General features: G+C 44.5%; 1 protein-coding gene across 2 annotated transcripts; it reads right to left on the minus strand.

Moving 5' to 3' along the window:
• Positions 1-508: 508 nt before the first annotated feature.
• LOC142898039 (E3 ubiquitin-protein ligase RNF19A-like) lies at positions 509-23,838 on the minus strand. 2 transcript variants are annotated; one of them, XM_076040768.1, is made up of 10 exons: positions 23,707-23,838; positions 14,795-15,796; positions 9,742-9,950; positions 9,130-9,274; positions 8,147-8,309; positions 6,345-6,459; positions 5,894-6,055; positions 4,454-4,667; positions 3,837-3,980; positions 509-3,377 (listed from the first exon to the last, which is right to left on the minus strand). In XM_076040768.1, the coding sequence occupies exons 2-10, from the start codon at positions 15,511-15,513 to the stop codon at positions 2,639-2,641; spliced, it is 2,610 nt and encodes an 869-aa protein (XP_075896883.1). In that variant the 5' UTR covers positions 15,514-15,796; positions 23,707-23,838; the 3' UTR covers positions 509-2,638. The 2 variants fall into 2 exon arrangements, with proteins under 2 accessions (XP_075896883.1, XP_075896882.1); XM_076040767.1 differs by having other exon boundaries at positions 23,545-23,778.
• Positions 23,839-25,399: the final 1,561 nt, after the last annotated feature.

Genomic DNA, 25,399 nt, shown 5'->3' on the forward strand with positions numbered 1-25,399 from the left:
CGCGACTCACAACTTTGTCAGGGTGCGGACGTTTCTAAAAAAAAAAAAAAGAAAAAAAAAAAAGAGTTTATGTCATTGGTTAGCTTTTGTCAAAAGTGTTCATTCACATAGATACTCTGGTGTAAAGTGTCACGTATTTGCTAATTTAAAGAGATTCTGTCCTCGTTTTATTGACCTAGTCTACGTTTCCAGTCAAACTAAATTCAATGACAGCCTGAATGCAAAACAACACCTGTACGTTTTCTTTCTTCTTGCGTTTTTGTCTGTTTTACATAAAAGCTACCAAATATATTTGAGGGGTGGCACTTTGGGAATCTCCACACACACACGCACACACGTTCCAGCATACCTGTACAAAGTTCACAGCGGGCGAAGGAAATGCAAAATGTAAAGGTTATCTTCTCTGTGCAATGAAAAATAATGATATTAAAAGATGATTATCAAATGTCATCATGTAAAATGTCATTATTTATATATAAAAACTGGAGAAATAAAAGACAAGACAGCGTTTTCACCTCTTTTTTTTTTTAATTTTTCTGATATGCATTTACACGCATATAGTAAAGCAAATTACCAAACACATACAAATACCTTATGCCATCTGCATGAATTACAAATTATATCTGGCACTAGTGTTCAAATAAGGACTGAGAAACAGATCTTTCCATGTCGAGAAAGTGAAGAACAGAATCGCGGAGAAGGAAGAACCAAATCAAAGTTGCTTGCTCGCGGGCGGCCGCGACTGCAGGCGCTGCAGCCGTCGTCCGCCGCAAACCAAACCGGGAGATTAGTCAGTAAACAGACCTGCGTCAAAATACCATTCAAGATGCTTTGTTGTTGTTGTTGTTGTTTTTTTTAATCTACCTGGTAGAGGTTCACCTGAGCCCGGCTCAGCGGCCTCCCTCGGAGCGGAACCGCCGAGCAGCACAGACAGGTGTCGAGTCAAAAACACTCTGAAGTCAAAGTGTTCGGGGGGAAAAAAATAGAATTTGACTTCAAGTCTGCCCAGCAGCACCGATTGGCAACGCGAACGGCAACCACAGTGGGGGGAAAAAAAAAAATTAAAAAAAATCAAATAACTAGGGAGGATAAGCAGAGCTGGTCTGCGCTTCCCTATTTACCCTCTGTGCATTGCAGGTCGACAATAAGAAACACGTGGTAACAGTGCAGGTGCCTCGGCCCCTTCGGAGGCCTCGGTTATTTGCGAAGCTTTTGTGAAGCGTGTTTAAAGAAAAGAGAGGAGGAAAGAAAGAGAGCCCAAAAAAGGAAAGGAGTAGCAGCCTGTAGGTTTGCGTGGCGTGAACGGGATGCGTCGTCACACTGCGTCTTCAAACGGGTGACGGGTCGAATGGACAAGATTTTAACAAGAGCCTGAGTGCTGTCTTTGGTAGGCAATTGAAAAGTCTTTTGTGTTCACCACGTCGACCGCAGTGTGGGGTCTTTTTTTTCCACTACCCCCCACCCCCCGCGCACGCGTGGCGAGCATCCCTCTTTGTGTAACCGAGAGTAAAAAAAGTGTTGTCTGGAATCTAGAAGACACTGTGGGGAGAAAAAGAGAGAGAGAGAGACAAACAGAACACAAAAAGCTTCTAGAAGGCACCATGATTTGACAGAGAGAAATCAAAGCTTTTTTTGTCTTTTTTTTTTTTGTCTTATTTCTTATTAAACTCAGTCAGGTAACGCCGTCATCCTGAATAAAAACCCATCTTTTAAACCGGGCAAACCCACCGTTTTCCCTCAATAGCATTTCATAGAGTTCACCGCCTTCTGGGTTGCGTGTCAATATAATCACTTTTAGCATCAAACAAAACGACTGCGGCCTTCCAGAGACCTTTAAAGCCCACTCAGCGGCCGACCTCGCGCGACCTTCACTGCGAACATCTCCGAGCAGACTTAAACAGCCCCGGACGCCGGCGCTCACTGCGGCACGAAGCCTCACCGCCGTGCTACAGTTCTCGCCAACAGCCATAAAAAAAAAAAAAAAAAAAATTAAAAAAAGAATCACAGCCGAGGCGATTTAACAGCGACCGAAAGGGACGACCGAGGCCTCGAACCACCGACGCATTCGAGGCTTCTTCATTAACAGACATCCGGGGGGGAAAGAAAGCAAAAAAAAAAAAAATAATAATAATAATAATAAACAGAACGGTTCTGCGGTAACTGATACGTTTGGATTAAAAAAAATTAAAATAAAATAAAATAAAATAAAAAAAGGAGCCAATGATAAACCACATTGCCTGGTCCCTATTTGACTTTGCTTTCGGGGGAAAACAAACTGCAACATTCTTGTTGAACTGAAACCAACATGGATCCAAAAGAAAAATAATTTGCCTGCCGGTTTGTAGGCGACGGAAAAAATGAATCGCCTTTAAACGTGACTTAACATCTCTATGAACGCTTTCAATCGGCCCTGTGAAGGTCGGTGAAGCGACAGATTTCGGTCTTAACTCAAACGTTTAGTGTTCTGAAGGAGACGAGCAGGGAGCGGCGCGTTGCCCAAAATGACGAGGCGGGAACAGAAACTGGCGGTTAATCTGGCAGAAATGAAGGTTAGTTCGGTTGCTTTTTTTTGGAGCGGAAAAAAAACCAAGCTGTTAATGAAAAAGAGCATCTGTGCAGCACTTAAGGTATTGAGATTTTATATGTCGGTCTGTATGCAGGAGTTCTTCTGCTGCTGCTGCTGCTGCTGCTGCTGCTGCTGCTGGGTTTGGTGTTGGTGGTTGTTGTTGGTTTCTTTGAGCAGCTCCCTGGTGTTGCAGTGAGAGTCCAGCTCGGCAGGACGCACCAGGCCGACCCTCTCCTGGGCGACGCCCAGCGAGGAAGAGGAGGAGGAGGAGGTGGGGGAGCGGGGCGTGGCGGAGGCGGGGCAGTGCTCCAGCCGGTCGTGCTCCACCTCGGGGAGGGGGCTGACGGCGGCGGCGGCCAGGCGGGCGTGGTAGTCGTGGCCGCAGGACGCCTTGGCGCTCTCGGGCTCCGAGCAGCTGAACTCGGACGCGTGGCTGCAGTGCGAGTCGGCCACCGACGGCAGGCTGCCGCTCAGCGACGGCGAGTCCAACTCGGACGAGTTGGTGCTGCGCTGCTCCAGCAGCTGGGCGTCCATGTCCTCCCGCGTCTCGTTGATCTTGGTGCCTTTCTTGCGCAGCTTCCCTTTGCTCTTCTTGCCTCCCGAGGAGCCGGTGGAGGAGGAGGAGGTGGTGGAGGAGGAGCAGGAAGCCTCTTTGGTCCACTTGACGGAGGCGCCCCGGACCTCCGAGGAGGCGCAGGTCCAGCCGCAGCGGCCCGCCTGCTCGTCCACGCTGCTGCCGCCGCCGCTGTGGTGCCGCAGCTTGCTGGGCTTGGACTCGATGTCCACCTGGACCTCCACGCTGTTCCCGTCTCTGAGAGGAGCAGAACAGGAAGTGATTGGAGGAAGAGGACGGTGGAGCGGTCGGGGTCAGCAGGGTCTCTGCTGGACTCGACAGACTCGGGAACTTTTTTCTCTCGTAATTATGACAATAAAGTTACGACTCCACGTTTTCTTCATGTCGTGTTGTGCAGTTAGTTGCGCAACTTAGCAGCGTTTCCGTTAGTTTTTCGCAAAATAAAAGCGACACTTCAAAAGTTTCGTACAATTGCGACTTGCAGGTTTTCCCACTGAATGGTGTGAAGCACATAAGCCGTAACTCTGGTGCGCGACCAGCCACTGCAATGTACGATGTATTACTGATTGGAAGGTACACGGCTGTACCTCCCCAAAGATGCAAAGCAGCTCGTGCGACAAGCTAAAAAAACAACAACGAAAAAACAAAAAACAAAACAAAAAGCCACGGCGATGACCGACGGCAAAGGCTGGTCACCTGTCCAGAGGCATGTAGGCGTTAAGAATGGATCCAGCCATTGCTTTGGTGCTCGCGTTGTCGCTGATGGTGCCCAGGCTGACCGTCCCGGACTCCCCGCTCAGACTGCAGCGCTCCTTCTGCACGTCGGCCTGCACCTCCAGTCTGACGGCACAACAACAGCAAGGTTCAAAGGTCACCGTAAGGCAAGAGGCTCTCGCACCATGGGGTGGGCAAACCTTTTTTTGACTGGTGGGGCCACAGTGGGTTCTAAAATATGACAGAGGGGTTCCAAGAGCAGATGGATGGGATGTTTTGATGCCTCAACTCAAAGGATGAAAGATTCCATCATGGGATATGTAGAAAACATTTGATTTAATGTCTACTGAAAACAAACTAAATCAAAGTTTCAGCCAAATATGTCTTGGAAGCCCCACAGTATTTAGCTCTTTATTGAAATGACTCTTAAAACACAGAAAAAAAAGAATGAAACGCAGCTATTCATGACTTGCTGACTATTAATATAATTTCTTCAAGTTCGGCGGGCCGGATTCAAAAGCTCAACGGGCCTTATATGGCCCCCGGGCCGTAGTTTGCCCATGCCCCCTTGACACATTTCATCCAGTTTGTTCCTTTACCTGTTTAAATAGTTGACCATGGCGCTGCCGGAGAGGCTGCCAGTGATGCTGGCCCCGGCCAGCGCTGTGGTGGACGCCGTCTCGCTCAGGTTGTCCCTGATGGCCCCCAGGCGGTCCATGTGGCTGCCGCTGGCGCTCAGGCTGCCCGTCAGCCCGCCCACGCTGCCCTCGCCGATGCTGGGATTGTTCCTGGTGTCTGCCACAGATGTGCTGTCTGTGGGGGGGGGGAAGACAGGAATGAGTTAAAAGAAAACCACATTGGACAGGTGTCGGACTAAAAGGAGGACAGCGTGTCTCAATACGACTCGCCTCTCTGAACGAGGCAAAGAAAAAGAAAAAGGAAAATTTTGCATGACGAGTGAGAGAATTTAAATGTCAAGAAATGTTTGTTGTTCCATTGAGAAACAAAAAAAATGATATATTAATCAAATAAAGGGGTGATGAACAATAATCATTGAGATAATTAAAAAATTGTTATACTAATCGGAAAAACATTTGCTAGATTAGTTGATTACCATATTTTCCAGACTATAAGCCGCTACTTTTTTCCCACGCGTTGCACCATGCAGCTTATGCAAAAGTGCGGCTTTTCTGTGGACTTTACTGCACCTGCCAAGGGGCGCATTAGCAGGAAGTGCAAAAAACGAGACAAGCGGCGACACGGAGGGCAACACTGACATGCGACTTTCATGGTTCCAGTGCGCATGAAGAAAAAGTGACAGTGGTTTGACGCGCGTTCAGTGGGTTCAGTGTGCAACTTTTCTGTTTTGGCTCTCGTCTGTGTGTTCTCTTGTCTTTATGCGCTCCGTCTTTGTGAGCTCCGGTGCGTCACCGCCTCGAGTTCTGGTCCGACTCCATAACAATTAACCGAGGTGACCAGCGGGACCGCGCAAACAGGATCCGCGGTGCGAGTCCAGAGTCCAGAGGGTCGCAGCCGCCGAACTGATCCGCTCCGCGGACCCGTTTCCTGACAAAACACCTGCGGCTCGTAGTCCGGTGTGGCTTGTATATGAACACATTTGTTTTTCCTCCTAAATTTAGCTGGTGCGGATAATATTCAGGTGCGCTTTATAGTCCGGAAATTACTATAATTAATTTTTTATTTTTTGGGGGATTATTTGGGATTAATCAAATAAAATAATTTGATTAATTGGGAGAAATTGCTAGATCAATTGAAAACAATCTGTAAATAATAATCAGCCCTAATTGACAGAAGCGTCAGATCAGAAAATGAGGGAATCTCAATATCAAGGAAAAAAGTTCTCTTTTTTTTTTTAAACAAATACTTAGTAATCAAAGTAGTTGTCAAAACTAATTTGAAAGCAAAAAAATAAAAATAAAACGGAAACAAAACTAAAACAACAAAAACAACATCGTAGTTGGCGTGCATACTGTGTGAGTGCAGGTGATGAGAAGTGGGCGCGGGGCGCTGGGACTCACCAGTGGCGGCTGCACCACTGCCAACATTCATGTCGTTCTCGTCGTCAAACTCGATGCGGACGCCTTTGCCGTTGCCGGCCGAGACGCCGCAGCCTCCGCTGCGACACAGCGAGATGGGCACCACGCCGTAGACGTAGGCCAGCATGATGGGGACGCCGATGCCTGAGCACAGGGAGACACGGGGACATCGACAACATGCTGGATAGGAGCGCCTACAGGTACATAAAAGCTATCACAATCTATTAATCTAAGGATACAAATACGACTGAACGGATCATCACTGTGGACCACAAAACAGGCAAATTCCCTCAAGTCTCTCACTTCACATAACAGTTTGCAAACAACTTCCATCATCAGGACACACGCAGGCAGGCGGTGAGCTCTGCAATCGAGCCAAAGGAGTCCCTGAAACGCAACACAGAGAGAGGGGAGAGGTGCGTCTCGGACTGACCGACAGTAACCGCAGCCACCACCGGAGACACGATGACGGAGAGAGTCACTCCGCCGGCGATCACCAGGTTCCTCTTGTGGTTGGAGATGTCTTTGCCTTCGTAGCGATTGTGGATCTGGCCGAGGGAAGAGGAGCGACGTGAGTCACGGTCACAGCGAGGAAACGACGCAGCTTTTATTTGCATCGTGCAGGAAAGCTGGACAGAACGATATTTATTTGGCTCCCTTTTTCAAAATGTGAAAAGGTGTTGGGACAGCTTGGTTTGTTGTATGTAGATTCACTTGAATCTTTCTTGTAATTACCGTGTAGGTTACATTTTTTTTGTATTGCTTTTAGTGCTGCAACAGCGTAGTTTTTCCATTTGGGATCAATACAGCACATCTATTCTATTCTATTGAAGCTAATAAAAAAAATATGTTGTTGTACAACACTGCGCCGTTTTGGTGGAACAAATACTTGATATTATATTTTTTTTCCTATTTCAACCCACTCCTGCCCACCCACTCCCCTCGTTCTCCCTGCACTGTGAAGCACTTCTGCTCTCCAAGTCCGCTCACCAGGGACAAACCGGCACGGCTGTGGCCTCCGTGGTTCAGCCTGAGTCACCGGCAGGAAGACTCGGCTGCAGCAGCTACATTCGGCCGCTGTATGCGGAACGCAGGTATGAATCATGCACAGATATTTCACGTGTCATGCAGGCCTTCTGGCTGCCGTCTGGGTTTGGTCGGGCGGCGGTGGGAGAGGGCGGGGGGGGGGGGGGGGGGGGTTACTGGCCCCAGCTCTTCTTGGCAGCCTCCCAAGGGGGAATTTCTAGAGAGGCGGAGAACTTTTTGCTCCCTCGCTAAATCTTTCCGTTCCGGCCGAGGCCGACGAGCGAGTCTCAACAACAACTGCTCTCACACAAAAGCAGTGGACGAGCGCTTGACACAGGACCTCGGCTCGGCTGAGATCTTCAGGGACAGATAGAATGCACCAAAGTACACACGCTTGCTATTTATTTTTACAGTATAGTTATTATCTGATGTATCGGGGTTGGTTTTACGATGACGCTTGTCAAAGGGCATGTTTGTTTCCACCACTGATAACCGTGATGATCGGGAGTGACGCAGCGCTGGGCGCTCGCAAAGCTGTACTTTGTGGGAAAGCAGTACAGTTGTTTAAAACCACTGTGAATGCAGCAGTTATGAAGAGATCATGATGATCCACATAATGCCAATATAGTTCTGACTTCATGGCAGGAATGGATGCATTTGTACACCTGAGAGACAAATTCAAGCACTTCTTCGGGTTTAATTTTCAGAGCTCTCTCTTTACTTGACTGACACCTGTGATAAAGGACTTATGACCAGTTTGAAAACAACTCCTCAAAATTGTGTTTTCCTTGTGGGGACATTACGTTATCAGAGATGGTATTATGTAACAAAGATGTGTGAAAGAAATGCATCAAACCAAAGAATGAAAAGAATTAAAAACAAAAGCGCATAGGTTGTGTTTAAACATGTGTCACCTGTCTGTGAGAGGACCGTGTTAGAATTCTTGCCCAGCTGAGTCAATATACAACCACACAAAATACAACCAGCTGAATGGTATAATAGGAGGAGCGGTCTTGTTTTAGGGCTGTTTTTCAAACTAGTGCAATAACGAACATTGCAAAAGCAATCCATGCAATTTTCTACCTATGGAAACAACATTCAAATTGAAAAACATTAAAGATTCCAAGCTCACATGGGAACCCGGATTTAATCAGGACAACCTCTGCACTCTACAGCTATGGCGAGTGTGTGCGTTTGCAAAAGGCTCACCTTCCTCCCCACATACACAGGGATGCCAATTATCATGGCGGGGATGGCGATGCCAGCGATGAGGGCGATCCCGACAGGAGCACCAACCAGTGTTCCAAGTTGCCAGAGAATCTTCTTTTTTCTGCTCCATGGTTTCTTCCCCCAGAAAGTACAGCCTGACGGACTAAGAGAGAGGTGGGATAAAAAGATTGGAGGGGGGGAAAAAATGTCATTCATCAGGAAAAGTACAACAAATTGTCAGCCATCGTCACAAAAGAGACAAAAAGTAACCTTTAATTTATTTCAATACAGGTGGATTGAAATGAAAATCAACTCCAGATTATCTTAAAGTCTGTATTATCTGGCCCACATTACACAAAAGGTACAGCATGAAGTAAGTCTATCTATGAAATCACATTTTAAGTTATTTACTTGTCAAAAAACACACTGATTGTTGTGAGTGCTTATCTTTGATAATCTCTACGAGTGTTTTCCACTGGCACACGCAGCATGCTCAGTTTGATTGAGACAATTTTTTAAGGTACCTGAGAAAGAGGCTGTGTGAACTGTACAGTTAGACTTTAGCCATTAAAACTTTGTTAAATGTTTAATGTTGGTTAAATATTGGTTAGTCTAATTTTCAACGAGAGATTCTGCAGTCCAGCAGTGAAAATTGAGGACCAACTGAGCTTTCAGATCGCCTCAGTCCAGTGCATCGGCCGGCGGCCGCATCTTTCATCAAACTATTGTGCGTCTTCATGACTCACTGATGAATGAACAACCAACAATGGGCCTTGCACTGTAAATGTGGCACTGCTGACCTCCGCTGTTGCACAAGCCCCCAAAGGTTTTTGCGATGGCGCTGGCTTTTGCGTAGATGCAGCCAAACTCTGAGGAAACTCGGGCACACAGACGTAGCGGAACGCATGTCGACATGTGTTCCGACGGGCAGCTTTACCGAACAGAATTTCGGAGCACCGCTCCGACGTGGGCCTCGTACTGACCTCAGGTAGTGCAGGTCTGAGATCTCCTTCATGCAGAGCCAGCAGAACTCACAGCCGCAGACGGCGCAGGTCATGTGGTTGCAGCTGCCGTCGTTCATTTTAATGATGTACGCGGCGCAGCGTGGACACGGCTTGATGTCGTCGGCTGGAAGACAAAGACGACACAGCTAGTATTCATCTCCCCTGCTAGCCGGTGCTAGCAGTGAGCATAGCATCATGTGTTTCATAAGGACCGTCCGGCTCAAACTAGGAGCTTTTAGACCCAACAAATGTGTTTGTTGTTGGAAGTAGATCACTAAAAAAAAAAAAGAATGACATGAAAGATCTATAGCCATTTGATGTGTAGATTAAAACAAGCTAATTTCACAATTAAAACAAGCTAATTAACAAAATTAATTTTCTACAATTATGGGGGAAAAAAATCTTAATTGTAAAAAAAATAAAGAAGCAGCACATTTTTATCGCATTAAAAAAAAAAATCAAGCTACATTTTGGGCAAAGTTGCTCAGCACTACTGTAGACAAAATAAAACAAAATCATCTTTGAGTCACGATCCTTGGGTGATTAAATGGTGATGCAGAACACTGGGCAATGAAATTGCACTTGGCCAACCTGCAGCTCCGCTCTCTTGGCTGTAGCTGAGGGACGATGACCGGACCGTCCTCAGGCGGAGGCTCTGGGCTCTCTGCTGGCGCGCCGCATCGCACGTCTGATTGGGGTGCCACAACTGCTTACAGTGGTAGCAGAACTCCGTGTCGCAGCCCTCCCTGCCGCACGTGATCTTAGGACAGCTGGCGCAGCCGAAGGCGATGACTGCGTACCTGGTGAAGGAGAAAACGGACATCAGACGAACGCACATTGGACGCAATAAATCACGGCGAACGACCCTGTGGGATGAGTTTTGTCTCCAGCACCAAGGTTACAATTAGAAAACAGACTGGTTTATGAAAGAATAAAACAAACTGAAAAAAATTGCACCTATAAGCATGTAATGCATGTACACACAGAAGTGACGCGTAACACATAAGCATGTCTCCAGCAAAAGAGTCAGAGCTGCCGTCTTTCCCAAAAGAATTTAAGTTTGGTTAATCTACATTTAAAACAGCTTCATAAAAATTAATTGTACTAAAAAAACAAAACAAACAATTTTTTTTCTTGCTTCAGTCAGAGGTCGCACATTATTACAGTAGCAGTAGGGATGGGCGATACATCGGCGTTTGCGATATATTGTAATTTTTATTGTCATATCGCGGTAATAACGATAAACTCTTGTTGATGACGTAATTACGTGCGCAACGCACTTTGCTGCTGGTAGCCGGCAGCTCATGTGTCGCACAATAACAAGCGCGGTACCCACCGTGCTCGAGAATCCATCGTGGATTGTGTGCAAAGTGAAAATAAACACAGAGGAAACGATTTGCAAACATCCTGTTTTACTTTTTATTTATTTCCTTTTGGGTCGGCGGACCGGGATGTTGAGGCAGGAAACGCAAAAAATGTTAGCAAATTTTTACTGGCACAACTCCGGGTCAATTTTAGCATGGCCATTTTCAGGCTTTGTTTTCTAAAGTAACTCGAAGCAGACGTTGAACTCTGTCGTTTATCCACACCGTCTTTTTTCACGAGCGAGCTTTCTTTGTGTTCTCGGTGGCGCTTGTTTTTGGCGATCGACTGCTTTTTTTAAACACTGCGTGCTACAGGCGTTCTTCATCTTCTTCCGCCTTCAGGGAATAAACTTGCGGCGCCACACCAGGCCGGGTATAGGTACTACATCGTTTTCAGTCGTTTCCAGCGTATCCGTGTAAACAGGAGTTTGTTTTTAAAACGGCTTCGTCTAAGAGCTGGGTTGTTTTTTTTCCCGAGTGCGGTTTAAAAGAAAATCCCAAAACATGGAGTTGAATTGTTTTATATTTTTTATCGTCACTTTTATCGTTATCGCGATAAATGCCAGAAATCATCGTGATAAAACTTTTAGTTCATATCGCCCATCCCTAAGTAGCAGTCAAAGAAAAAATCTGGTTAACTGCCATGTGTCAAAATGTAAATATGTAGTCATTTAAACCCAGTTCTTGTAGTCGCAACACAAATTTGCATTTAACGTTATCACAGCGGCACTGCAGCAGCTTGGAGCTCTCATACTTGACACATCTAAAACGGCCTCCCGCTGCTAAAAACAGTTCATTGGCGCAAATCTAAATCACTCTGGCCGAGTCACGGCCGAACACCAAGCGGACCGGACACCAAGGCGTTAAATAGCAAATCTAGAGAGGCAACATTATAAAGAGGATGAGCCTTTTGTACAAAGGAGGAGTTGTGGAGGGATAGCTGGACAGCGAGCGTCCTGTCCTGAGGGGGGAAACCCTCTCTCGCGCGTGACGTAGTCGCATGTGACTGCCGCAGAAGCTTCCCAGCCCCTCTGTGACCGACCCTGAGATTGGGTTTCAAGAGCAGAGGCACATAGAGCCTGGGAGATTTCCTCTGCAGTGGATCGGTTTACTCTCACAGGGGCTTTGTTTAGAATGCAGACAGACATGAGGAGTCGCAGAGACACGACCCATGCGGCTCAAAATTAGTCTCAGTTCACCGCTGACACCCCTCGGAGCTAGGGAGATACTGAGGAGGGAGAAGTTCATGGCTTTGGTGCTGCCGGGTGGACCTTAAAGATAATAGTACCGTCTTTTTTTCACTTTTTTTAATTTATTTATTGGCCTTGATATGGTTCATGGCCTTGAAAAAAAAAGAAGAAAGAAACCTATTTCTTCAACCACAAACAGAAAAACCATGACAAAGTTTTTGAAGAATTGAGTGAATAAAACAGCAACGTCAGTAAATACTTAATACTGATTAAAATATACAGTAATATAGCATTGCATATAGAAAGTGTGATATCATTGCAGATAGGGCTGAAGATCATTACTTTTTTTGATAGAATGCCATTTTGTTTCCCATACCGGTTGCCCAATGATACTTTTTTTTTTGTACCAGATGTTTCAAAGCCAGTTTGAAAAACAACAAACTGAAACAAATTTAGGATTTCCTCCAAATCAATTTATGTTGTATTCCCGTCCTTTATGGCTACATCCTTGGCACAAACGTTGCACTTAGCTTCACGTTGATCCACTTTGATGAAGTGGAGTCACACTTCTTTGGCAGGACGCTAATTATCAGTCTTACATAAACTAAAAGCCTGTGAGTGCCTTTTACCTCACATCTCTACTATGTGAAGACTTGTGATCACAACAAACGTATGCCAAATGAGCCTTGCAGACTCCAAGACTGCGCGTCTTACATTATCGCAATCGGAAGACGATACTGCTCGATGGGATCGGAGTAATTCAGTTAGTGGTACAAGAGGGAGGAATGGTGGGACCGCAAGCTATATTGAAAGTTCTATTAAATGCGTCATCTGGTGGCACTTTGAGCAACTATGCACTTGTCAAATCAGAAGGAGCCTCACTGCCAGAAACAGCCACCATCCATGGAGATGATTACGGCTAAGGTTAATAACAGGTGACTTTAAGCACCAGCAAGGGATCGAGCGAAGTGAATGAGTCAGTGAGTGAAACGTCATACTATGACGAAAGTCGTTTTAACCTGAACTCATGAAAAGCATTGGCATTGATTGTTTGGGTTTAAACACTGCGCTGCTATTCTGGGCCAAGACACAAAACAGGACATCCTACAAAACAAAACTTCCAGCTCCCCGAGTGTTCAAGGTTATTTGGCTTTAGGAGAAAACCTGTGTAGAGAGTCTGATGGGACCCTGGGTTTTATAGCCACCTGACCTCAAACAATTCCTGGAAGAAAGGGAAATGGCTGTGCGAGTCAACAAAGCAATACAAGCCGGTTCGTCGGGGCTCCGTGAAAACGTTTGGTGATTCAAATAGGTGGATTCAGACCAGAACATTAATTCACTTTTAGGGTCAACCGCTTTTGTCTTCACCATGCTGGGTCCACCTGGACAATGGAAAGACTGAGGGTGTTCTTCGCGGACTGCAGCTTGGTATCTAATACGGCCACACCGAGTAGTAAATCCTGGTTGCTGAACTGCTGGACTTTACCCCTCGTCTCCATCTGCCCCGGGATTAAAGAGTTACTCACAATGGCAACAGAAAGCTCCAGTTCTCTGAGCCCGGCTCAGCTCAACTGCTCCATACCATCATGAGGTTTGTGGATGACACGATGATTGTCGGTAGGAGGTCGAGTTTGAGGTAGAGAGGCAGCTAGAGTGGCACTGAATGAATATGGAAAAGCCACTAAATGAAGGAGAAGACGCTGTACTTCAAATAGAAACGTTAAAACAGACTTACACCCATTGTATTGGCAGAGCAAATTAAAAATCCCTTTAATTCAGAAAAAGACTTAAAAACTTAAAAAGGTGTTTTGATTAAAAAATTTGGTGTGTTGATGAATGAAAGCAGTCCAATCAGAGCTTTGACTGCCATAGGAGTGAGGTGGCAACAGCACAATGCACACTGCACACAACTTAAACCTGCTAGACCTCTTAAAAGTCCTGCTGAAGTGACAATGTGGGGGTCTTCATGGATGCAAGCCGGTAAGCCATCACTCAGACAGAGGATTAGTCGATGCAACAGCCCAGCATATCTAAAATACTGTCTGGTGTCACTCAGAAAGTCAAAGAGATGGAGCCAGAGAAAGTGGCACTGGCAAAGTGTAACGTTGGCTAGAGAACAGGCAGAAGGGGAAATTGTTGGCTAAAGGAGCGCAAGACGTAATTAAATGGTCGAAAATGTCACAGGAGCAGAACCTGGTATTTAAAGTTAGTTTCTTAACTTAGATCTACAAATGAGTGGATGGTCGGTCTAAATAACGGACATCAAGTGTGTAGGGATGTTCCTGCTAAACTGTTTAGATTCTTTTTTTAATCGGTTTAACACTTCAGCAAAGAAGGAGAAATACACTGCGTGTCGTACAGTTGTACACACCACTCGGAGGCCTCCAGCTTGCAAAGGAGAGTTCAGCCTTCACACCAGTTCTACACAGTGAGAGGGGCTGCACTGGCCTGTTGCCTATCTGCATTGAGGAGGTTCAAACTTTATAAATGACACCTTAGTCTGAAACCTCATTGCTGAACTGAAGTTGGAGTGTTTTTCTTGATGACCAGCTTTACTGTGCAAGCAATTTAACAACTCATTCCCTTAAACATCGACAGACCATCTTCACAAAGACGGCTACGAATGCAGTAAACCTTTGAAACCTTCAGATAGAAATATGAAGACGATAAGAAATACACACTACCCGTCAAGTTGGGTGGGACACATCTCATGCAAAAAAATGTTTTTATCTTTTCAGTATCTATCTGCAGTGTAGAAAGTTGTAAACATCAGAAATATGATCAATATATGTAATTATGCAGCAAAGAAAAGCGTCATAACTAAATATGCTTTTTGTGAAAAGTGGTTATTTTGAAGAATTTAAATGCGTTTGAGTTATTTTGCACTTTTGTTGTTTCCTACATAATTCCATGTCTGTTCATATGTAGTTTTGATACCATTAGTAAGAAACTGCAAAATACAGAGGGTGTGTCCAAACTTGACTGGTAGTGTATATGCTGATGATATATGATTTATGTGCTTGTGCAACAGGAGCCCCCACAGTGTGAACTCCATTTCTATGATTTTTGAAAGGAAAATCCAGTGCTTACCCGCAGTCTGGGGCCGGACACCAGCGGCAGTCGGGATCGGCCACGAGCCACCTCCTCAACATGAACTCCTCGTACTTGTCCATGAGCGCGCGGTCGCCGAGGATGATGCGGATGTCGTGCGGGTTGAAGCGCTCGGAGCACTCGGGGCAGCTGATGTTGACGCGAGACTCGGAGATCTCGATGCGCAGGTACTGGCGGAGGCAGTCGACGCAGGAGCGGTGGTGGCAGGTCATGATGTCAGGGAAGCTCTCCCTGGAGTGGTGCAGAAGGCACAGCGGGCACTCCAGTAAGTCGGGCCCCGCCCCACTCCCCGCTTTGGAAGAGGAGATGGAGGAAGACGGCCCTGAGGCAGCAGAGCAGGAGGCGGCGGTGGCGGCGGCGGCGGCGGCGACAGCGTCAGATGATGCAGCTACGCCGCCGGCTGCAGAGAAGAAGGCAGAGTTCTTGTCGTTGCACATCTCCGAGTGGATGCTTTCGATGCTGGCGATGCCATCCACCCCTCCAAGTCCAGGGAGCTGAAGCTCTCTGGATCTTCGCCCTGATTTGGCTTCCCGACCTCTCCGTCGGAAAAGGGAGGCGATGGAGAGGCGTCTCTTTTTGGGGGCCTTCTTCACGGAGGGCAACGAGATGGAGGAAGCGGTGGACTGAAGGTCCCGATCAGAACCCATGACCCCGCCGGTGCTGCTGCCGCCCAAATGTCGGTGCTTCTGCAGGCTCATCTCTCCAGGGGGTGGGGAGGAGTGCGCCAGTGGGGAGCCAGGGTTTGGCAGCCTGTCCCTCACACGCGCAGGGAGGTCTGGGAGCGGGACGGGGCTGGGAGCAGGGTTGAGGTGATGGATGGGGGAAGAGGTGGGTGGTCCAGGGTGGGGGGAGAGGGCCCCAGAGGGCCCATCCGCATTTAAGACATGGTGGCTTCTCCTGATCAACCTCGTGGTCACATCTAAGAGCCGGATTTTGCCGAAGGGGTGGGCGTCACCTGCTGGGAAACAGATGACTCAGGACCTGGGGAAGAGCAAAATAGGAAATGCGATGAAGGGGGAAGACAGGCCAGACAGGGAAAGGAGACAGAAGAGCAAAACAAAATGCATTTCATACAATTAAGAAAGAACTGAGAAATAGCATTTTAACAAAACAAACAAAACTTTGAGCAGAATAGTACAAATATGAAGTTCGGGGTTGCAAAAATAGTAGTTCTGTGGAAATTAACGAGTGCTACATCAAAGGAACCAACAAAAAAAAAAAAACAGCATGCAGCAACAATTAGATGCCGTCATCCTGGACATTAGCTGAGGTTTGAACTATCAAACCAAAGAGATTTACAAATAGTGAAACAAGACATGAAGTTAGTTGGTGCGAGAGAAGGCTTAGATAGAGGCACACGATTGGCTGTGGCCAAGTTTGATGAGATCTTGATATCCAGAGCCTGCGAAACCTGGTGGATGCCCAAGGCCTTTTCTTCAGATCCTAGAACTATTCCTGTGGTGTGGAGGTCCTAGCTGTCAGCGATTTATTTTGGGCCGATTGCAAATAAAATCTTGGGAAACTTGGAAACCAAATGGGAACATTTCGCAGCTGTTCAGAAAGGAAACGTTTTGTAACTAATAATGAACTAAAGTTCGAGATCTTATCCTTCATCGCAATTGTAACAGGGTCAAACCAACTGTCTCACAAAAAAATACACTTCCTTAAAATCTTCATGCCAGAAAGTGTTTGCATATGAAGGCCACTTGCTGCAGTGAAACATGATTTGTGAAATGGCAAGCCTCAGATCTAACATGATAAGTGTTGTGACTACTACATTAACCTCCAGATGACCCAGGGAGTACTCTGTTGCAAGAAGCCCCGGCCAGCCAACAGATGTAGACTTTTTCCATATGGCCCCAAAAAACAACAACATTGAAATAAGATGGCTTTGCTTGTTAAATATATAATTATTGTAACCGGTGACACTCTAGTACAAGGAGGTGGCAGTTCTCAACCTGCCACCTGCGCCATAAAAAGGCCAAACTACAATGATACTACTTCACGTACGGCAAAGTTAGTTTTCATCTGACCATAGAGTTGTTAAACTTAATCCAACCATAAAGGAAGTCACCCAGTGTTCCTGGAAGTTCCTGGCAGCTTGCCCAATGTAAACAACATGTTCTTTAGAGTGAGAATGTTAAACAGTACAGAAATGAAATCCAATCAATTATAGTAAAATATGGAGTCCATTACAGTGGAAAGTTAATGAAGATCACATCTCAACAGCTCTGCTCAGTACCACAGCATAGTTCAACTGATGCTGCGACTGTATTGTTGCGAGTGCTAAGTATTTCTAGGAGTGGCGATGATGACATAGGTGGAGAAAGAATTTCTGTTATTTTAGGAGTGGGCTGCTACTGAGTTCAAGTTTGCTCACAGAGTGTCCATCCCTCAATGCACATACATGTGTTTATCTGTGCCTTTTGTTCGTGAACAATGCCATGTAAAAATGCAGTACACACACATATACGCACTTATTCAAACGCCTTAGCCACACACACACACACACACACACACACACACACACACACACACACACACACACACACACACACACACACACACACACACACACACACACACAGTAAGAAAAGAGTTGTTGCAATCAGCCAGTCTATCCTGCAGTAGCCAACACAACTGAGCTGCTCTGAAAACCACAACAGACAACCAGCTTATCTGAACCAACAGCACACGCAGTCCTTCTTTTCGCCCCCAGTGGATACGTACACGTCAATTCACTTAAACAGCTGTAGCAGAGCAAACGCACATACAGACACACACAGACAAACCTGCGTTTACGTGCACAAAACGTCTACAATACGATCTGAACTTTGGTTGATTTCCGTTCACGTGGGCATAAAGAAAGGGGTCCGATATGAAACGAAGATACATGCACCAATTGTTAATTTAGAGTAAAGAAGTTGGGGGTGCACAGAATTGTCAAAGACGGAGCTTGATTAATCTTTGAGGCCCACACACACAATTAATAATCTTTCACAATATGGGCCTCCAACATTTGCATGCTGTAGTGTATAGTTAGGTTCTTGATGGTCACTGCAGTTAAGCTCCACATTGTTTGCTGCTTGCCAAACGGCCGGGCACTGCTAATCCTGAGCTCTGGCTTTTAACGTACATAACGTAACAGGAACCAATCACGTAATGAACACAATCAAAGCAAGGCAGTGTAAAAAAAAAAAAAAAAAAAAAAAAAATTCATTTAAGGTACATGCTGAATCAAGCGAAACACATTTGCTGAATATTGCAAATGCAGTGAGTGAGTTCAAGATGATGGAAGAGCAGCAATTTCAACCCGACACCTAATCATCCGTGAAGTTTTGCCTTTCACTTCCAAAGAGGCATGTGTACACGTCTGAGATGCAAGAATTTATGATGCACAAAGACTGCTCCAACTGACTCCCAGAGGAGATGACCAATGTCAGCGTCAGTTCTTGTCTGGTCAGAGGTATAGACTTGAAAATGATGAAGGAACATTAATTCACACTAACCTCGCAAGCACAGCTGAAACCCACAAAAAAAAGGTTCACACAGGTCAGAGAAGTAATAAAAGTAAAGTATGCGGACCACAGACAGAAATGAGTATTAACTGAGGGAAAAGCAAATGGGCATTTAGGGATTATTGGAACAGAAATCCTGCCCTGTGATTTGGCAGCAGCTGTAAATTTCCCCTAATAAGGCTCATTATCCCTACAATAAGCCTGTAACCAACCAAAACACTATTTATTATTTACACCACCCAAGAGTGGGCTATTGTTGCGACATCTTGCCCAAAAGGTTTTGATGTTTTGTTTTTGTTTTTTTATCTTTACCACTTAAATCCTGTGATAGACAACACAAGATGGCAAGAGTTGTACAGTAAATGCATTAAAAAAAAATTGTGACTCAACTTTCACTTCTAAATCTTCTGTAGACAATAGATGCTGATGAGTTAGGGTTCCACAAAACCCATCAGAGAAGCTGCCTTTTGCTTCTTTTTACTTCTGAGAACTGTTGTACATACTTCTGCATACTGCAGGTATGGTTGCAGTTGGATAGTGATCCACCGTAAAAATAAAAATAAAATAAAAAGACTGAAGAAAGAAATTCAGAAAATAGGAACAATTGATAGAAACACTGTGGATTTTGACAACAGAACTAATAGTTCCATCGTGTCTTGCAGCTCAGACAACAAAACTGTTCAGTGCTGCACAAATTTGACAGTTTGAGGGGCACAGAAGGTATGAGGACATAACTTTTTGAAGCAGACCACCTTCTTGCTCTGCGCATAGCTGCACTGTCTTGTATCTCCACTGGGCCACGCTTGCCAACACACATGTGGTGATCAAGTGGACCTGGGTTGAGTGCCCGAGCAAGACATGCTTTGGTTTCGCACTGACTAAATAAACCAAAGCGTGCAGTGAAAGTTTACTCAAGTCTGCCTGGGTCCCTGATGTGAAACCAACCTTAGTCACAAGCGAAAACCCCAGTCCGTTGTTGACAACTAGGGGAAAACACCCTGAAAACCTTTCAAATGACTTTCACAGGTCATGACATTAAATTGCAAACAAACTTGTGATAATCTCTTTTCCTGTTAACCAAAAGAGCAAATTGATTCATCATGCTGTGACACAAAGTGCATCACTAGCAGCGTTTCCATTACCAATAGAATTGCGCAAAACCTAAATGTCGCAACAAAAAACTGGTACTGGAAACGCCTAGACTTCGAAAAACCTCTCAAATATTGCTAAAAGGTTTTTACGCTCTCCTGAGGTGGTTCTTCAGACATATGTAGACATGGGATTTTTTTTTTTTTCACAAGTAACCCAAGAGAAAAATACAACAACCGATTCTGGACAGCAAATAAACGTAACAAAAGAAAGCGTAATTTTCGTAGTCATTGTGGGACGAGATTTTACAAGAATTACGGTTTATGCGCTTTGCAACCTTTCATGGAAACACCTGCTAATCGCAATTTTACTCTGTCTAAATTTTAGCAATATTGCTTTTACTTTGCGAAAAACCGTAATGGAAATGCAGCTACTGTGATTCCATCCCGCTTTTACTGCTTGGAGCACACAAACATATGAGGGATAAGTTAAATACAAGGATTAGGAAACCCAAAGACGATGAAGAAATACTGTACATGTAGACACAAGACAACACACGCACCGTTTAGCCTACGAATGGCTGATGCTAGGCCGACAGAAACAGACAGTGTAGATGACTTAGCTGGGAGTGGGACACATGTGCAACCCTGACGCCTCAGCAACTGAGCCAGTGGAGTTGAACCGTCAGTCCACCTGCATTCCTGGCCACCCTGTCTTCCGTGTAATGCTGCGTCTATGCACATTCCGTGGCTTCTACGTGGCTAGGGATAGTAAATGGTTAAGCAAACCGTCTACGAGATCATGAACCGGCACAGTTCCCCCAGCCTGCAGGCCGGCTGGGCAGTGATTAACTAATGTGGGCTGGATGTCAAACAACGTCCCTTTCCTATTTACCAAAATGTGAAGCGAGCTGAAAATGGTGGGCAGGGGTCAGTGGTTGTATTCAAATCACAGACGTGATCTTGGAACTGTGGAGTTTCGCAACACCAAGGTGTGATTAACCATCTTCCCTCTGTTGCGGGAAGGAAATTACCTCAACGAGTTCAGAGGAATTGAAACAGAAGAAGACAGAAAGGCACCATTCCTGAATTTAGCCCTATGAAAAACAATCACAGTCGCAGTGGTAGCGGGAACAGAGGGGACATTGTTCAATGTACAAGGGGAGGCACGACGGGCCGACAGGGAAGTGAAGGAAAGATTTCCAACCTCAACAAAGCGCGTACAGTCTCTGACGCACACCCCACTCCAAGACTTCCACTTTCTACTCCCTCACCGCACTCCAGAGGGGAGGAAATGCAGTAAGCACACTGGCCTTTCTGCTCAGCTCTGAACTCCGAACCAGCGTGCGAAGAATAACATCAAATAAACTAGCAAACCCATAGTATTTGGAGGACGTTTTTTTAACATGACATATGATGACATGACTCCAAAGATACACACTTCATAAGCAGTGTTTAAAATGTTCTGATGTCACTGAAGGCAAGACTGATTCTTTGTAAGGTTTGATTCAGTTTCTCACTGCACAAACAAACCTTCTGAATACTGCCACATGGTTATAAATAATGACCACTCACCTAGTACTCACCTGAAATAGTACCAAACATCACCAATGAAGAGGGCAGGGGGGAAAGTAAAAGACCCTCTATTGGACTAAACAGGGAGCAGCTGAGTTCTGTTTTTGTTTACTGTAAACAATGCAACGCTACTCCACTCTGAGGCCGAGTCCTAAAGCCACCATTGGTTCGCTAAATATTTTAAAGACTTCAAAGACCATTGTTTTCATGAGTGGCCACAGCAACTGTGAAACATAACCCTGTTGCCATATTTCAGTCAGACCATTTATTGCACTCCTCCCTCCTCCTGCTGCTTTTTTTGGATGACACCAGTGTCTGAAATTAGCTTTTTGACTTCACCACCAAGGTGGCCAATAGGCTGTTCGCCAAAATAAAACAAATGAAATCAATCAAGCTAATTTTTTTAAAAGCATAAATGACGGCTTCTTTCTTGTGTCACATAGAAATTAACTTTATTGCTTTTATTCAAACTGAAGACCATGAAATGCTGCATTTCACCACAGTGCAGAGGTATTCAACTTGATTCAACTTAGAACCAGCAAGCGGCACTACAGTCGCAGCTAGCAGCCGGGCATGTGAGGCCTTACGTTGGACTTAACTTGTGTCTCTGCATTTGTTCGTCAGTGTATGTTTTTTTTATGCATCTCACCAACCCCCTTAAAATCCAGAAAAACAGACAAAAAGAGAAGCAAGTCAACGAATCTGCAGGTATGGTAGAACACAAATTGAACTAGCAGAGCAATTGAAAGACTTCCATCAGTACAAGTGGAGGCAGCTGTATCACGCCAATGCGCCGTGGCGAACCACATTGCAGTGGGGTGTTCCCTGAAACCATTGCCAAATCCCAGCAGAAAGTACAGAGGTGCCTTCAGTGGTTCCCTTGCCCTACTAAGACCAAAACAATGTCTAGTTTTTATAAAAACCACTACTATTGCAGCATCTACCGTCTGTCTAGCACTGAATACAAGCCTACAGCAGCAAAAGCCTACACACATTGACTAAAAGCTTGACGTCTCAATTGGTGAAATTCCAAAACCGTTTCCAACAAGTACTTCAAATGAAACGCAATTTAAAAATGATTATATATAATCTGTCACCAAACTCCTGTTTTCAGTGTTTGCTTTATCTATCAATTGCTGCCATTTACCCACAAGAATGAAGTAGGAGAAGATTTGTATTTCAAGTGACCCAGCCACACATCTGTATAGCCTAAGACAGATAAGTCCAACTAATAGCAGTACTGGACATTGAGTATAGCATAGCACACTGTAACTGTAGGTACTGCATGAGCTGCTTTTGAAAAGGTGTTGCACAAAACCAAGCGGGGTTGTGATGTAGGAAGACTCCAAGCCTAATAAACACGATTAACATGCGTCTTCTTTCTCTCTCTTTCTCTCTTCCAATGCACTACCTTGTGACATATTTTCACTAGAAAATAAAACTATGATGTCATGTTACATGTGACCTATTGTTCAGAATCAGTGCAATACATTAAAAAAAAGTTGTGAAGGCTTAAAGTCAGAAGAGGCAAAAAAAAACAAACCAACCAAACAAACACAGGATAGTTTGTGTAGCCCATACTGAAATGATTTGAAATTGTCCAAAGTCACTGAAACACATGGAAACTTTTCCATGTATCAATCTGCTGCCACAGCATGACAATGACCAATGTTGGGTTCAACTTGTTTAACTTCCAACAGGCCTTCTTACACATAATAGCGGCAACCTGCATTTTATCACAGCGCTACACTTGGAATTGGTTTGAGGTCTGAAAATTCTGACACTGGGCAAAGTGAGGACAATTTTCGAATTTGTTTTTTTTTTTTTTTTTTTTACTTGTAAGGACAACAAGAGTTAATGACGTAAAGGCGCTAGAATACTTTACTTACCCTCCACCGAAAAAAGATGATTTAATGGAAAAGTGGGATGGGAAAAGTAATGGATTGAAAAAGAACATGATTTTACAAATAACAAGGAAATGCCAGTAACCATAAAACAAAGACTAGTGTATTTCAGTACTTTATATTTAAACCAAGTGGGAAACACGCATTAAGGAGAGAAAGAAAGAAAAAAAGTATAACGTAGTTTCGTGTTCTAAACTGAAAGCTTTCACAACTCCCAAATATGTCGTCGAGTAGTTTCTCACCAATTGCTCTGTTCTTACCAAGTTCACCAGAGTCCTTATGATGCGGATGTTTTTTTTTTGTTTTGTTTTTTTTAAAAAGCCATTACCTACACTAAATGTTACCTTGTATATCCTCGTACTATTGAGAGATACTGCGAAAGTGATAGCTCGATGGCTAGGTTACATCTGGTTTGATGTGTTTAATGTCCGTTTACATCACCGCACAAATTATCGCCGTTTGGCACACGTGTCTCAACAGGAGTAGAACGCAAGACGCTCGCAAATTGTAGCTGTGAACCACACGAAAAGGACAATGCCTGCTTAGTTTACTGGCGGAAACCAGGATGCCAATCAGCTAACTACCAAACACAGTGAGCGCTAGCAGAAGGCTAGCAGGGTTAGCAGTAATCGATGAGAACATACCGTCTGTTGCTGCTGACACTCGTCCCGCGGTCGGCAACAAAAACAAAATGAAACCCCGTCAATTCCCAAGAACGATTAGACGAGAAACAATAGGTGGCCCATTTGATTTGTGGTCAATAACTTCCCCAGTTGCACTTATTTTCCGCTTGCCTGCGGTCCCACCTTTCCGTTCCGTTTCGACAACAGCCCCAACGCAGCGGTGGCGGCGCTCTTGCTCCTGCTGCTGCTGCTGCTGGAGCTGCTCACTCAGTTGTTCACTAGTCGCGTTCTCGCCCAGAAATTCAAATTGTATCGCGAGATTGTGGCCAAGGCAATTCTTCAGACTTGGGTTCCCTCGTTCATGATGTCACTTATTACACGTTATGAAAAATAGACTGATCATTTCGGACTACCACTAGATATAATAATAATGATAATAATAATAATAATAATAATAATAATAATAATAATAATAATAATAATAATAATAAAAACCTTTATACAGAAATGGCTGGAAACAAAATAGAGTAAATTAATTTCGCAGTAATAGGATAATACTTTTGTGGGCTTCTTCAAGAGCTGAGATGATTTATAATTTAGGAACTAATGGGGGGGATTTAAATGGTTATATTGGCCTTATCAAGGCCATTTACATGTGATTAACAAGCTTCATCCGCATTTCAGTACCAGTCACATTATATGTACTTTACTATATATAAAAAAAGATAACTTGGCGTCAAGTTTCGAACCATTGTCCTCATGGAAAAAGAAAGTCTCAAAAAGACAAGAACATATAGTAATGGGGGGAAAAAATAGTTCACAGTTCTTTCACCATTAATCACAAAGAGAATTGCAGAAACTCAGAGGGTCAAATGCATAATCCTGTGAAAACCTCTGAGGAAAAATGTTTGGGGTCAGCAGTGTCTACTAGGTTTTGAAACATGCTCTACATGATTGTGAGCATTTATGTTGCTCTGGTAAATTGAAAACAGTGATGATTAATAAAGTCACCATAAAAGAGCTGTTAGAACATTATTTTAACTTATATTTACACAGATAAAATGCCCATAAAAAGTTCTCTAGAGACGAACTCAGCTAGTTATAGCTCTGTAATAAACTTAGTTTCATTATTCTATCCTCATAATGTGATGTAAGAAAAGACTAGCTTTTGGTCTTGAAATGCACAAGGAAACTGCAATAATTGCATTATGTTTAAAAAAAAATAAATAAATAAAAAAAATAGCCTTTTCCTCATCTTGCTGTATACAAGAGAACCAAGGTGAAACATACAGGGTGGGGCAAAGCCATGATGATAGTAGCTGGCACTCCGTGGCACCAAGAGCCGCTGCAGCCTCCCGCCTTATGACTGCCCTACTTGGAATGAATACTGAATGAGTATTGTCCGAGGAGTCCCAAGTACCACAAATTGGTGTCATTTCATTATGGCAGAGCTCAGCTCTTCAGTAATCACAAATATGATAAAAATAAATAAATACACAAAAAACTACAACGTAAAAACCGTTACAGTAAAAAAAAAACAAAACAAAAAACAATAAAGTTTGAATTTTAGGTCAATCCATTACTGATGTACAAAGTGACAGCGCCACCCAGTGGGAGTCTACTACAACAAAGATTTGTTTGGTACAAATGTCCCCCTCCTCTACCTGCTGCACCTGTGGCTCACTCCCTTTGAATTTACCAGCCACTCACTGCTAGTGCTACAGCTACTTGTTAAAATAATGCAGTGATGCCTTGGCCACGTGTGCAGAGATGTTAGTATGATAATCAGCTGAACTTGTGACCTAGAAAATCAAGTAAAATCTGAACAGCTGAGTCAGTCAAATGTGCAAGCTAACCTTTTTTGCATACGTGTTAT

The sequence above is a fragment of the Nelusetta ayraudi genome, unplaced genomic scaffold (assembly GCF_046127955.1).
Source record: "Nelusetta ayraudi isolate G7.1 ecotype Tasmania unplaced genomic scaffold, CSIRO-AGI_Nayr_v1 ptg000063l, whole genome shotgun sequence".
NCBI lineage: Eukaryota > Metazoa > Chordata > Actinopteri > Tetraodontiformes > Monacanthidae > Nelusetta > Nelusetta ayraudi.